This window comes from Chionomys nivalis, chromosome 5, assembly GCF_950005125.1.
Source record: "Chionomys nivalis chromosome 5, mChiNiv1.1, whole genome shotgun sequence".
NCBI lineage: Eukaryota > Metazoa > Chordata > Mammalia > Rodentia > Cricetidae > Chionomys > Chionomys nivalis.
The window spans coordinates 40,887,057-40,902,534 of record NC_080090.1 but is presented as its reverse complement, the minus strand read 5'-3'; the positions used below and the strand labels follow the sequence as shown (position 1 = coordinate 40,902,534).

Genomic DNA, 15,478 nt, shown 5'->3' with positions numbered 1-15,478 from the left:
AAGTGAATACAGTTGTCTCACTGAGCATGCCCCCCAGATGAGTTCAATCAAGATCAAAGTTGCTAGGTACAGTATTTGGAGAGTGGCTGGTGCACATGGTGCATGCAGGTGCAGGAACTAGACTGCTAAGCGCATTATCACAGAGGCCCGTGTTCCTAACTCCAAGACAAATGCGGAGCCTCGGGGAACTAAGCTGCTTCCTGTGTTTGCCACCTCCATACACTTCCTATATTTATGGATAGAACTATTTAACCTTCAAATGATTTTGCATCGATGATTAAAAACTCATACTTTGGAGATGCGGGCCTTAGAAGATTTGATAATTTGAGTCTGTGGAATAAAGTCATCATGGGTAGACCGGAAGTAGAAAATACAAACAAGCCTCATTACTTGCACATGTAGTAACACAATAAGGCTTGAGGTTGTCGGTAGCTACAAGTTGGATAGCTTCCTAAGTTATGAAAGCGAACAGGAGTTTGGGTTTTGGGAAGCAGTGGTGATGCGTTATGGGATGGTAAGGAGATAGAATACAGGGAAAACAGAAAGCTGTCTTATTTCTCAGATAGTTATCAGCCTAAACTCTCAGTGTAGATCATAGGTCAGAACCTTCCTGGATGAGGCAGGCATTGATAACTTTCAATCTCCTTTCTTTGTAAGAGTGACAGGGAGGATAGGGAAGAAGAATGGGCTGTGTGACTAGGTCTTCAATGTAAAAAATTCTTTAGTCAAATGCCATAAACTAAGAGCAAGCATGCCCCTGTAATGTGTACATAAGGAGGGGAAAAAGCCAAAGCACCATTGTTGGATTGTTGGTCTCTGTGCCCTAGCAGCATTTTTGTGAGAATGAGTTCCTGAAGAAAATTCATAAGAAGATGCTGGTATAAATCAGAATTACTCAACAGGCTTATGCTACAGTCAAACTTTAGGCCCTGTTAAGAGGATCTTACTCTGCCATCCCTTCTGCTCTCTGGTCCCTTTTGTTCTCTGTTGCTGTTGAATGAATTTAAATTTTATTTATTTTTACTCTGTGTGTGTGCATGTGTGTGTGTGATTCCTATGCTTACACCACACACCACATGTGTGCAAATGCCTAAAAAGGCAAAAGAGGATGACAGAAAGTCAGAACCCCTGGAATTGGAGCTATCAGTCATTGTGAGCGGCCTGGTGTGGGTACTGGAAACCCAACCTAGGTCCTCTGCAAGAGCAGCGAGTATTCTTACCTACTCACCTGCTTCTCCATTCCCAGCTGTTGAATTAATGCAGATGCTACACAGGGAGCAGTGTAGACCAGAGGCATTCCGTAAGAACCACTGTAGGCACCTGAAGGGTTGGGAGCCTTTGAAGAGGAATACAGTCTGACAGTTGGGAGTGGACAGAACACCACTGTGGCGATCCACATGTTCTGCTAGGCTTTCTGTTTCCGGCGCTCACAGCTTGTCAGAGAGCGGTTTCCTTGTTCAGGTAATAAACAGTTCCTTTGGAGAATACGATAGCATGTCCTTGTTCTTTTCCAGGAGGCCTCCACTAGACAGTAATCTTATGATCTTCTGGGTACCTCAGAAGGACAAGTTCCCACCCAGAGCCAGAGGTAGACTCAGATCCCATTCTTTGGCGCAATCAGCAGAGCTGCTGTTTCAGCTCCTTATTTTACAAGGCTCTGATTATGGGAGAGGTACCCATCTTCAGCGACCACAGTGTTCTAATATCTGACTATCTGTATAATAACCTGCTGTCCTTAGAGTTTCTGATTCCAGATGCCTAGAACAGACACCGAGGATGTGCACTTTACCAGGTCCTTACGAGTGCTAAGGAACATGCGATTCTTGTTATCACAAACTAACCAAGACCACATGAGCCTCTCAACATTGATTCTTTATGGTAACCAGGTATACATGCTTACATAAAAAAATCTTAATTTTTGAGAATTATGCCAAATAAAAGTTATACAAAACATAAATTTATAAGGAGCAAGTTGTAGAAGTATACAATGACAAGCCATTATCAAATCTCCCAGGATGTAAGAGATGCAGGGTTTCTCTCTGTAGCTTTGGAGGTTGTCCTGGAACTCACTCTTTCAACCAGGCTGGCCTTGAACTCGCAGAGATCTGCCTGCCTCTGCCTCTGAATGCTGGGATCAAAGGTGTGTGCCAGCACCACCCAGCTGCTGGTGTACATTTTAAGAGATGACTCCCCTCTCAAGTGTTAGCTACTTAAAAGTTAATTGTATCCTCTTTGGAAACTGAGGTCTGCAGGGGCTAAAAGACAGCTTGAAATATGTGTGATAACATATGAAGATGAGGAAATCTGTGATAGCATTGAGAAGCAGGGTATGGAGGCCACACTTAGAATGGTATCATCCCTTTATGCAGGACATGCCTCTCGGATGACATCTGTTAAGCTCTATGATGCCATATGCTAGCTCAAGATTCACATCCATGCAGCTATTTCTGTGACACTATCAGCTTGCTGTTATAGCATAGTTCTGCTATATTGGCTTCTGTGTATATGATTCGTCTTCACTTATGGAGGACAGAATCCTGAAATCATCTCAATTATAAGCATATTTGCTTATTTGATGATGACATCATTTGTGTTTAAAAATAGATGTTTGCTTGTCTCTTCAGGAGTCTCATATTTCTCTGAATGGTTTAGTTCAGAAACGGACTGATTACTACCCAAAATAGCCTCATAGGGGACAGAGTACACTGGTGTATAGCAAGACTGCTTTGCCTCTCTCTGCCTCAAAGAGCAGATGAGGCCCCAAATAAGCCTTGGCCAACCGATGTTTTTGAAAGTCCCTTAGAACCATGCTGCTCAGGCTTCAGCCTTGCCAACGGTGACACAGAGAGATGAGCTTGAATACCCTCTGAAGTCAGTCACATGCCCTAAAGTATACGGCGAGTTGGTTAGATTTCCACTTTCACACAAGCCATAGCATCCATGAATCAAGTCAGACAAAGCAATTAGGGTCAGTAGGTATAGATTAGAGCCTTAATACCAGGATGCCCAAAGACTAGTTCCCAAACTCCATGAAATGACAGTTGAATGAAATTCAAAATATCTAGGATGGGCATGAATCTGTATTCTTTTTCAAATCTTTTCCACCACCTCCATTGTCAGCATGCACCTGTTCACACCCAGCTAGCCTTTTCTGCTGGCCTCCAACTCTGTTGTTCATCACTCTCAAATTCCATACATCCCAGACTGCCCACAGCTCTTTACACCTTCCCACGCTTTGACTCTTTTTGTCTTATTTAGACAAGTCTTTGTTGTCTAGTCGGGAAAATGTAGGTAATCTGTAACCAAAGTGATTAACGTGGTACTTCAAGGCTAGCACTTGGTGAACGTGACTGTGAGTATGCCTTTTAATTGTTATGTTTTCAATCTCAACTTGTCAGACGTGTCAAGCAAGAGCCTGCCAACTCCAGTGCCTTCTGTCATTCTCTCATGGCTGAGTCTTCCTGAGCCACCAGAGAACCTCAGGCTTCTGCACCTGTGCGGAGAAAGACTCTTCTTTGTGAACTGTGCTCACTCTTTGCAGGAATTCTTTTGTAGGAAGAGTCTTCATTTCAAAAGCAAAATCATTCACCTAGGCTATATTATGGAAAAAATCTCATCCTTTGAAAATGTTTAATTTTCTAGGATCTTTTAACATGTATACTTTGAAACTGAGCAATGGCTGCAACACACCTCTAACTCCACACTGAAAACACAGGAACAAGAACAGCCTAAGTGTGAGGCCAAGGCCAACATGGCCTACAGAATGAACTTGTCTCACTATTTGAAATATAGGTGCATTTGAAGACATAAGTGGAGATAGTAACCTTGATTAAAATTCAATATTTAAATAGGTGTTACTAAAACATTCCTGTCAATCACTAGTGGGAAGCACTTTGTTGTAAGGGACATTATGCAGCAGCGATCTGAAGAACATATCCGCTCTCGCGTGCATTTAGTCTGTTATAGTCTGTGCTTCACTTCCAGTGCAACATGGGGAATTGAAAAGTAGAGCCAGGCAAGAAAAACAAAACAAAGTATTCTGTCAGAGCAGCTTTCCCCCTTGGGATCAGGGCAATGCAGCCTGTCACTGACTTTGTGGTTAACTGCAGCATGGTTGAACTTTCTGTTGGATTCACACTATGTCTTCTGGTGTTCTGTGTCGTTAGAAATGTGTACCTGGTGCATGAGTGTGCTCTCTGTTCAAACTGTTTCTAATATAGAGTTTCCTTATCCAGTGCTCTTTCAATAAAGGTACCTAGGCCTTTGAGAACATTTTATCAGAATGATGCAAATTAAGGTGTAGACTATTTGTTTATTTATTAAAATATATTAAAATAGATGACCCCACCTGCTCTAATTGATATAACGAAATCATTGCCATTTTACTAGGAAAATGGAACACATAGCTTAATATGCAATGGGAAGTAATGAGTTACCCAAAAGATGCAGTAGACCTTCAATGAGATTTACAGAAGTAATCTTAAAAAGTTTTGTACTGCACAAAGTTGGAATCTAATACTCTCCTTGTTTATCCATGTACCACTTCTGCAAAGGCTTTTATCTTCTCCATGAACATTAATAAATATTTCAGAGCAGATGACTTTATGTTTCAAGCAGTGTGTCTAAAACTCCTTAAAAAGAGTTTGAAGAGAATACGCGAGGGGAGATGCTGCAGGTCTATAAATCCCAGTCCTGAGAAGGCAGAAGCAAGAATGTCTCAAGTTCCAGACTTGTGGAAGCTATGTAGACAGTGGCTCAATATCTGCCCCCTTCTGGTAACAAGTAGCAGCCTTAGGAAATACAGATTGCCTTTAAAATAGAATCTCAGAAACCACAGATGAAAGAATGATCACTTCAGGTACTTAAGAGCCACAAAGCCTCCTAATCATGACATCAATGCTGGAGAGAAACATCGCCTAGAACTCCCTAAGGAAGCCCTGGGAGGAAGCAGAAGGACAGAAAGAATCAGGAAACCTCCCTGCTTCTCCATGCCCCATTTAGACTTCAACGCTGTGTTTGCTTTTGAGTTTTTAAGTCCAGCCTCCTGAATGCACACATCCTCGGTTATGTAAAATCTTGTAGACCCAGTGAGTGAGTATTCCTCAGTCACACTGGAGAAAAAGAAAGTGTTTTGTGAACAGAGTAGGTGGGAATTCCTCTGCTAGAAGCTTTGTTAGTTCTTCCTTGGAGCCCAGCATCTCTGCTGGCAGAACAAAGGCAATGCAGGTATAAATTCTTACACCCCCACACTCTAAAAAGAAAATGTTGATGTGTTAATATTCAGCTTCTTAAGAGAAGCAACTGGATATTTCTTTCTTCTGCCTCTTAGAATTAATTCCCATTGCTTTATATGCATCATTTTAAGGACATCCCTGGCCAGCATTAAGCATGAATGGTACCTGTTATTGAAAGAGAGTCTGTATTTGTGGTAATACAGAGAATACCAGTTTAGAAATGAGCCTGATTGCATGGTTCATTGTGTTCTCCTTTGTAGAGCCAGGCTGCGGCCCACTACAAAGGCACGAAACATGCCAAGAAGCTCAAAGCACTGGAAGCCATGAAAAATAAGCAGAAATCTGTCACTGCCAAGGACAGCGCAAAGACTGCCTTCACCTCCATCACTACCAATACCATGACCACCAGCTCTGACAAAACAGGTTAAGCAATGATCTTCGTTGTTGTCCTTCTCATGGTTTGGGGGTTCCCTTCTTTGTCTAACCCCATGTCTGTTCAAGTATGTGCCCACTACATCGACTCACTCTGGAATCCATCTGTGTGATGGTAATTGGTCCCTTTCATTTTCCACAACCCTTACGAGGATCACTAGTTTCCTAATGGATTTTGCATACTGCAGTAGTCTAATGGCTGTTTAGAGAGAGCCAGTTGTTATGATTATCTGGAAGCCAAGGTCCCCGCTTTTTCAGGCATGACTTTTGTGTATGTCTTCAACAATTTCTGCACAATACTTACAGTACAACTGCATGAGTGATTGGTCTAGCCTTGAACACACAGCTAAATCCACTGAATGAGTGGGGAAGAGCTGGATGGAGGTACTACTATCCCTAGGCTTTATTTGCATAAATTGCAAGCACTGCATTGTTTTCAGTGTGTCTATGTGCTTGCGCTCCTGATAGCTGGGTCACCTTCCTTCTGCATGTGCAGGTAAGTGTTCCTGCTGCCATTTATTCTTAAGGTTCTTCACTGGAAAATAATGGCCTGCTGATTGACCACTGGGTTGGTATGCAAATGACCAGCTTATTCACAGCTAAGAAGCTAGTGGGTTTCCCTAAGCTGACATTTAAAATACGAGAGTACAGGTCCTTGGAATTTACTAAACAAGTAGTCCTGCATGATTTGGGGACAGAGTGGTAACAAACTGCTTACTAGAGAATAAAATTTAGAAAATAGGGACTAGTGAGACTACTTGCCTCCAGGAGTGTACAGATGGTATGGGTAAGAAGGAAATGCTTATAACCTCACTTATAGGGCTTAGGTCAGAAGGGAATCTTTTTAGTAGATACATAAAAATATTGAATGCTTAGCAGGAGAACAGATTAAAGTAGTTGTATGTTTAATCCTTGGGGCACATACACAGTACTCCAGTGATCTGTGATTGTGGACACTTCCATATAAATCTAAACGGGGCTGTACATTTCCATACCACATTGAGTATTTCATACCAACCTGCTATGGATGTACCGGTATCCCTGACCCTTCTCTAAGAGTCGGTGTGCATCCCACAACTGAGGCTACAAGCATCCTTCCCCTCCATGCTGGCACCTGGTCTCTTCTGTTGTAGATTGTAAATGATCATTTTAGTGACGCTCTGGTAGGTTCCCTTTGTTGTCACCATTTGTCTTGGGGTGAGCAGGCTGTTGTTGTTGGAGCTTATCATTTCCCCTCCTTGGGTATCTAGCAGAAGAATGATGTTCTGCATTTTAATGTAAATGTAGAAGGTCATGGTAAAAACATTTGCTTTTTCTCTCACCGATAAAGCCTTACTGCTTGATTTTGGTGGCTGTAGAGGAATGGGCCATGATTTCTGTTGTCAAAAAGCAGTGTAAGAATGGGTATTCCCAATGTCACTCTTGTCATGGAGAAGGTACAGATAGTTTTCTAATGCAGAGAAGATAGTGGCTGGGTGAAGAAAGAGGTGAGTGTGATATTAAAGATTGGAGTACTACTTTTAATTACCCCAATTTTCAGGCACCAACATTGAAAAAATATATAATAATTTTTTGAATGAGTAGTCTTTTCTAAGAAATATTTTATGTCTTAAGTCTCTCTCTCTCTCTGGTGTGTGTGTGTGTGTGTGTGTATTGTGTGGGCATGTGTATATGTACAAGTGCCAAGGTATCAAGGAAAGATGTCTCAGTTCTATTGCTAAGAATAAACACCATGTCCACAGCAACTCTTATAAAGGAAAACATTTAACTGGTTCTTGTTTATGGTCTCCGAGATTGAGTCCATTGTCATCATGGTGGAGAGCATGGCGACACACAGACAAGCATGGCACTGAAGAAATATCTGAGAGTTGTGTATCTGAATCTGCAGGCAGCAGGAAGATAGAGACTCTAGGCATATAGTGGGCTTTTGAAACCTCAAAACCCATCCCCAGTGACACACTTGCTTCAACAAGGCCACATCTCCTAATTCTCTCAAATAGTGCCAAAATTAGGCTCAGAACTAGTTTTCTAGAACAGTTAGATACTTGTCAGACAAAAAGGGGGGGATGGGACTTTACAACCAAAATTTGTGTGTCTATTAAGAATAAGAAATCAGAACTCTGCTTTTCCTGTACAAGAATGTTGTGATCTGTCATATTGTCTATGTATAAAAAGTTGAAGTACATTAAAACATATTTTTCTGATTTCACCAAATCATCTCAATAAAAATAATCCAATTATGTGAATACATTTTGAAATTATGAAAGGATGAATGAATTAAACAAAATCGGGAAAAAAAAAAAACCTAGTTTAAAAAATTTTGAGATCCCCTAGGAGAACAGAGAGAGAAGCAAAGGGAACTGAAGCAGGTGCGGGGGGGAGCAGGGCAGTGGCAGGAAGGGGGCAGATGTGAAGGAGCAGGGCAGTGGCAGGGAGAGGGCAGGTGTTGGGGAGCAGGGCAGCAGCAGGAAGGGAGCAGGTGTTGGGGAGCAGGGCAGTGGCAGGGAGGGGAAAGGTGTGGGGGAGCAGGGCAGCAGCAGGGAGTGGGCAGGTGTGGGGCAGTCAAAGACAGAGAAGATGGCTTAGCAAGAAAAAGCAATTAACAACAAACCTCATGACCTGGGTTTGAGCCCCAGAGCCCACACAATATAAGAAGAGAAACAACACTACCATTGGTTGACCTCTGACATCCAAACATGTACTATGGAAAGAATAACAATATACATCATACACAGGCACACACACATACATACACACAAACACACATGTATACATGTGACTAATTATAGGAGTTTTAATAAAAAGATAGTAAAAGAAGTTTGAGTTGCAAACCCACTTGAAAAGCAAAAATTTCGTCAGACATTTTCTCTTAAATTCTCAGATCATACAGTGATTAGAAAAGTAAAGAAGAATTGTGCTTTCGGCCTAGTGTAATATTTTCTTGTGTTTGTGTGTGGATGTGAATAGGAATGGTCTCTGTATGCTGGTTCCTATATTTGAATGCGTAGTAGGTGGCAAAATTTGGAAGGATTGGAGGGGTTATGACCTTGTTGGAGGATGTCTGGTCTTTGAGGAAGTGTATTGCTGGGGTTGGGCTTTGAGGTTTCAAGGGCCCAAACCAGGCCCAGTGGTTCTTTTTCTTCCTGCTGCCCGCAGATCCGGATGTAGAACTCTCAGCTACTTCTCCAGTACCATGTCTGCCCGCCTACAAGCTGCCAAGCTCCTCGCCATGAGGACAATGGGCTACACCTCTGAAACTAGGCATGCTGCAGTTAAATGCTTTTGGTTATAAGAGTTGTTTTGGTTATGGTGTCTCTTCAAAGCAATAGAATACTAAGACATATATATTCATACATACATACAAGTATGTACACAAACACATACACCCAAAAAAAAAAAAATTAAAGAAAAAAGAATCCATGAACTTGAAAGAGAACAAGAGGGATATATGGAGCGCTTTTTAGGGAGGGAAGGGGGATTGATATAATTGTATCATCTTTTCCAAACAACAACAAAACACAAAAACTGGGCCATTGAGAAATCTCTGCAGGTAAAATCATTTGCTGTTGACCTCATAAGCTTTATGACCTCAATACATCTTAGAGCTACTATAGTAAAAGAGATCTGACTCCTCCAGGTTTCCCTGTGTTGTTCCTAGATGCTCCAAACAGGCCCACACTTAAATTCATACAAACAATAATACTAAATAAAATATAAATTTACAAATTGTAAAACTGAAATCTAAAAATTAATAAAAATTATACCCCAATCAACTTGAAAAATGTATCTATGCTATGGTATGCTTTTGTAGAATGAATTATAAATGGCCAAATTGTGTTTTCTGTCTCTTTGTCCCTAGATTTTTATCATGTTGAGGGCTCTCATTCACTATCTCTTTAAGCAGTTACATGGATCTGAGTTACACTGAAGTCCTAACCTCCGTGTCCCAGTAATTTAGGTAGGAATTAATTATTTTTTCTCTGATATCTCAGCAGCAGCATTATCTCTTTCTACATGGATTTAACACTATGGTCAGGCTGTTGAAGCAGCCACTAACTGTGACTTGCTAATTCCACATCAGTGGAAAAGCTTGTGGGTGAAGCTGAAATTTCAGTGGAAGTGATGTAATGCATTCCTTTCAGTTTTTACTCAAAAGTCCTAAGGCAGGGCCTGATGACTTTGAGTCAGGATAGGCTCTTCTCTCCTTCAAGGTCATACACTGGCCTCTTCTCCAGGCCAGATCTAAGCTTTCTCCAGGTCAAACATGAGCCTACTTCTGCCTTCCTATACTTGCTGGGCACTTACTCAGAAAGTATGCTAGTGTCAATATTTAGCATATTCCAGGAATACATTCTAAATATTGTCCTCATTTGGATATAGTGGTGCCTGTTTATAATCATAGCACTTGGTAGATGGATGCAAATGGATCAGGAGTCCCAGGCTAGCCCCAACTACATAGGTAGTTTGAAGACAGCCTGGGCTACAAAAGCCCTTATCTAAAAATAAGTAAACAAACAAATAAGTAAGAAGACAAAGCTCAGCATTTGAACACAATAAGTTCTAGAATTTTATACTTTCCTTTCAGATGGTTCTGTTAAGTAACAATGATTCTTCACTGGTCATCAAATTTTAGACTTGCAAATTTTGCAAAAAGTCATCAAGCAGAGCCCCTAGGGAAGTGTTTTTGTGTTTTGTTTTGTCTTAATTTTTGAGACCTACTAAGTCTAGATAGAAAATACTTGACATTTGCAATGGCCCTTCAGTGACTGTCAATCAGGACTTAATTAGCCTACTGTGTGTATGGTTTACTGACATTTTGCTAATTTACCTAAGTCTTTTTATCAACTCTTTATGACAAATATGTTCATCAGATGAAACTGCTAAATCGCAAATTTGTACTCTTCAGTTTCATGATTTAGACATGCACTCAGTTGCATGTTTTCTTCTCTCTCTCTCTCTCTCTTTCTCTCTCTCTCTCTCCTTTAAATTTAAAATCACAGTCTGGGGATATTGTACTTCCCAGCAAAAGGCACCAAACTCTAGATTAATCACTGGTCCTACATGTTTTCTGTGAGCAGTTGGGCAAAGTAATTTGGGGGGGGGGCATGTTTACAGTGACACTTCAGGGAGTCTTGGTGCATCAAACAATATTAGTCTAGAAGCAGCCCACAGGTTCTCATCCTCTGTGTAAATAAAAGAAGAACCTCTCTTCCAAAGCAACATATACTTAGATCCAAATCCTGAAGTCAAGATACCTTTATAATATACATGCTGGTTTAGTTTAGCAGCACAAGAAAGCACAATAATATACATAATTCAGGCTCTCTCTGAATTTTCCATTTTTAAATGGCTTATATTTCTTTTATAAACCATATACTTCCTTTTATACCTCTATACTCATTTTCTTCTCTCTTCTAAGCCTATGTACATTTCTCTAATACTATGGCTCATTTACAGATATTTTATGTCTAAATCTGTCCTCTTGTGTATCTGTAATTCTGTACTGACTAGGAGGGCTTCTTAAAATGCTAATGAAATTATGCTGCATCATTACTAGGTCAAATACATCCTTGCCTGCTTGCTCCACCTAGACCAACATTGTGGAAGAGGTCTGTTCACAGCCTCTGACAGCCACATACATTTCCCCAATCCTAAGTATGCAGCAGATCTATGTCGTCATGCTGCTTAAAAACCCATTTAAAAGCTCAGTCTCCTGAAAGAGCCAGAGGTTGCTCTGGCAGCATGGCCCAGAAAGCCAGCATTTCAAAACCTTGGCTTTTATTCTGCTACCACTGAGTCAGGAAAACCTCCCTTAAAGGAGCCATTCCTCTGCTTGCTTCCAGCAAACAGAACGTACCCAAAAATATTCTGCTACTAAACCATGCTTAACTCTATTCTTTAGTGTTTAAGATTCCTTTTTAAAGCATTCTCAGGTTTTGTGTGGATTTATTCAACCATGTTGGTGTCAATTTGTTAGAGTAACGCTGCTAGTTAGTTCCCAGCCACTCAGCTCTGAAATAATCACACAGAAACTATATTATTTAAATCACTGCTTGGCCCATTAACTCTAACTTCTTTTTTGCTGACTCTTGCATATCAATTATCCATTTCTATTAATATGTATATCACCACATGGCTGTGGCTTACTGGCTAAAGTTTCAGCATGTCTCTGACAGCAGCCTCATGACTTCTCTTTGACTCTGCCTCCTTTTTCTCAGCATCTGGGTTAGTTTTCCCTTCCTACCTAAGTTCTTCCCTAGCAACATTCAAAGGCAGTTTTCTTTATTCATTAATGGTAATCACAGCATACAGAGGGCAATCCCACATCATGAGGTGAATCGGGGATATGTTTTTACTGATTTGTAGAGGTATGACAGGGCAGGTACTAGGTTCTGCAGCACGTGGAGACTAGGATGGCTCCCAGATTCATTTTTTCAGATACTTCTCAAGCAAAACTCCCACTCTCCCAGGACATGCACTCCTAAAATAAAGCATCCTGTTACAAGCATTTTCACACAGGAATGCAAGCACCATCAGGAGGCTCTTTATCCATCAAGTGGTTTCTCTCTCTTAGTACTGGCTCAAGATTGGTTAATAAAGGGATTTTATCAAGTGTATTATAAGTACCAATATACTGTATGAGTAACAGATCAGAAAAGAGATTGAAAAAAATTAAAGAAGATGAAGCAAAAGAGAAAAATCACAACTAATACTCGAGTAGTCTGATTCTAAGATCATTGAATAAGAATCAGTCGTTACAAATTGCACTTTGAGGATGAAATGAAAATAGCAGAAATGTACCCAGCTTTTTCATTCTTAAGGATAATGGCATTTTGCTCGTTAGATAAGGTGGATAAAAATTTGGGCACATTATTTAAAACCACTCCTGAGTCATAGAAGAAATGCAGAATGGATTCTTCATTCTGACAACAATCAATCATCTTCCTTAGTGCCAAGAGTATGAAACCATTAGGATTTGGTCCTCTGAGCTTCTGCCCTCAGTCTCGTTGAGGTGTTGCTGTATGTTGTTGTTGATTACTTTTACTTTATGATTTTTGGGGGGCCTGCCATCCAACTCCCAAGTAAGCACATGGAGGCTTAGTCTTACTTGTGAATGTCCAGCCTTAGCCTGGTTTATTTCTAGCCAGTTTTTCTTAACTCAAATGGTTCCATCTATCTTTTGTCTCTTGGCTTTTACCTTTCTCTATTTCTATATAATTTTCTTTACTTCTTATTCTGTGGCTTGGAGTGTAGCTGGGTGACTGAGTCCTTGAGTCCTCCTCCTTCTTCCTTTTCTTTGATCTCTTGCTTTTCTATCTCCTTCTATTTAATCTCTGCCTGCCAGGACCATCTATCATTTCTCTTGCCTAGCTATTGATTGTTCAGCTCTTTATTAGACCAATAAGGTGTTTTAGACAAGCAAAGTAACATAGCTTCACAGAGTTAAACAAATGTAACATCAAAGAATGCAACACACCTTTACATCATTAAAACAAATCTTCCACAACATAAGCAAATGTAACACATCTTAAAGTAATATCCCATAGCAGTATGATATCCATGAGGGAAGAGGAGCTGTTGCCAGATAGATATGCTCATGTGTAATTTTACATTGGAGTCTACACACATCCATGTTTTTGACTATACATATACCTGTATGTTCATGTGAAGGGTAGAACACCTTCTGTCTGCCTTCAATTGGCTTGAGGACTTGGCTTTAAAATAAACATATGGTATCCACAGATTAGTAGGAGAAAAGGCACACAAAGGTTCCATGTGGCACACAAAGGTGCCAAGCCTAGAGAAAAAAGAATTCCCAAGTGCCAATGATATCTGCCAGCTCTACACCATGTTGGCACAGGGCAAAAGAGAAAGAAGGTAGACAACTTAGGCACAAGTAATGCACTTAAATAAATGTTGACTTTGCTATAGAAACATCACTGATAACCTGCAACAGAGTCCTTTGGGGATGGCCCTGACTTTTTACTCTCTCCTGTGATAGGTTAGAGTCTTTCCTGGCCAATGGGTGTCTAGAGGAGGGCATCAATGGCAGTGAGTCTCCCTTTACAGATTCTGTTCTTTAGAAGATGTGGAGCTAGTGAACAAAGTACTTCTCTTCATCTACTATTCCATCATTTGCCCTCAGCTTGAAGGCTCAACTGATCACTGGTGTATTTTAGGGCAGCATTACCTGAAATTCTTCAGAGCAAATGCACAATTGTATCTATGTGTGTAGTATGAATAAGTGACATGTATGTATGTGTATAAAACTCTCCTCACCAGAAATATAAAATCTAAAAAATAAATAGCAAGCTAAATACACTACGCATATCCATGAAATCTAGCTATCATAATTAAAATTTAAAATTAAATCAAAATTCCCAGTGACTTTATCTTCAGATAAATTGATAATATCTGTGTCTGTGAATCTTCACACATGAGGTCCTCCTCCCATTCTTTGTGCCTTTTATATAAATGGATTGAATACATACAATCTTACATTATGAAATATTTAAGATGGAAAATAGAAATCAATGGCATAACAAAGGAGTTAAACAATGATCAAAAGCTACAGAATGGTGCATGTGCAGCTATGAGATCATGTAGAATGGTGATGAACACCAATGTGGAAAGCACTTTAATAGCATAGTTCCTGTAGACAGGGCATACTGGCTTCTGTGGGGTTCTTAGCAAAAATAATACTCAAGGACAGGTGGTTCAGTTTAAACCTATTCTTGACTTTATCACCTAGAGTTTCAATCTCCTAAATACAGTGTCCTTCTTTGACTGTCCATTCTCTGCCCCTTTTTGTCTCCAGCCCAACAACATCACTTGAGGATTAGAAGTCAGGACTGTAGACTAATTCTCCTTTTATCTCACTCAGTGTTAAATCCTGTGTAGACAGGGGCATGTGTTCTTTTTTTGTGTACATCTGCATAGGTGCACAGATCTCTTTCCACTCCTCACTGATTCCATCTTTAAGGCTTTTATGTAAACTCAACCCCAGCAGACTCTGATATTATATAGGTTTTTGTTTGTCCACATCATGAAGATTTCACCTCCTGGTAGAACAGCCACCTTAATCTCATCATACATCTTGATCCTAACATCTAGGGGCTGGCATGAACTGATATTCAGAAATAGAACTGTACTATATTTGAGAAAGATTACTTCAAGAATCCTATTAGCAATAAAAACAACAAACTCCAAATGTATAGTAACCGTTTGAGTGTTTGTAATCAGTAAATTTTAGTAGCTAAACTCTACATTTGATGGCTTTGCAGTACAAGTCTAAGTTATTAACCAGCATAGCTCAGAATTTGGATGTGTGAGCACTGGGCTGAACATTTCCCAGAGCTTAAAATTAAGTTGCTATTTTAATTATCATAATTGCATTCAAATTCATCCTTCAATTACTGTGCTACTTTGGTTTCTAATGAGACTTAAGAATGTTTTAAAAACCTCTATTGAATCAGGTTGACTATCTATTGACCTTCCAGCTGTGACATTGGTAACAGGATAAAGCTGGGGCAGCGGACATACAGACTCCACTGGGAAGAGTGGCTGCCATTCAGCCAGGTCACAGTTAGCCTCTAGTTGACTTTGCTTTGATTAGAACTGCAGTTTGGGACAGTCTTCACAATGCTTCACTTTATATGATTGCTCAAATAAATCACCCTCGGAGCAGCCAAGGTCAAGGAGAAGATGGGTATCAAGGTACTGTAAGGATAATCCTGAGCCATTTAGATCTCGGGTTGTGCTTCGTTCAGCCTTTTGTTTCCCTAACATTAGGATTTAGTAAAACCGGAAGC

At 40.3% G+C, this 15,478-nt stretch overlaps 1 protein-coding gene across 8 annotated transcripts in view; it reads left to right on the top strand.

Annotated features, from left to right (window-relative positions):
• Positions 1-15,478, top strand: part of Znf385d (zinc finger protein 385D) — an 887,297-nt gene that overhangs the window by 782,693 nt on the left and 89,126 nt on the right. For all 8 annotated transcript variants that reach the window (XM_057769819.1, XM_057769820.1, XM_057769818.1 and 5 more), the window contains one exon: positions 5,495-5,657. In XM_057769819.1, the coding sequence (XP_057625802.1) occupies positions 5,495-5,657 (163 nt within the window). The remainder of the gene's footprint in view (positions 1-5,494; positions 5,658-15,478) is intronic.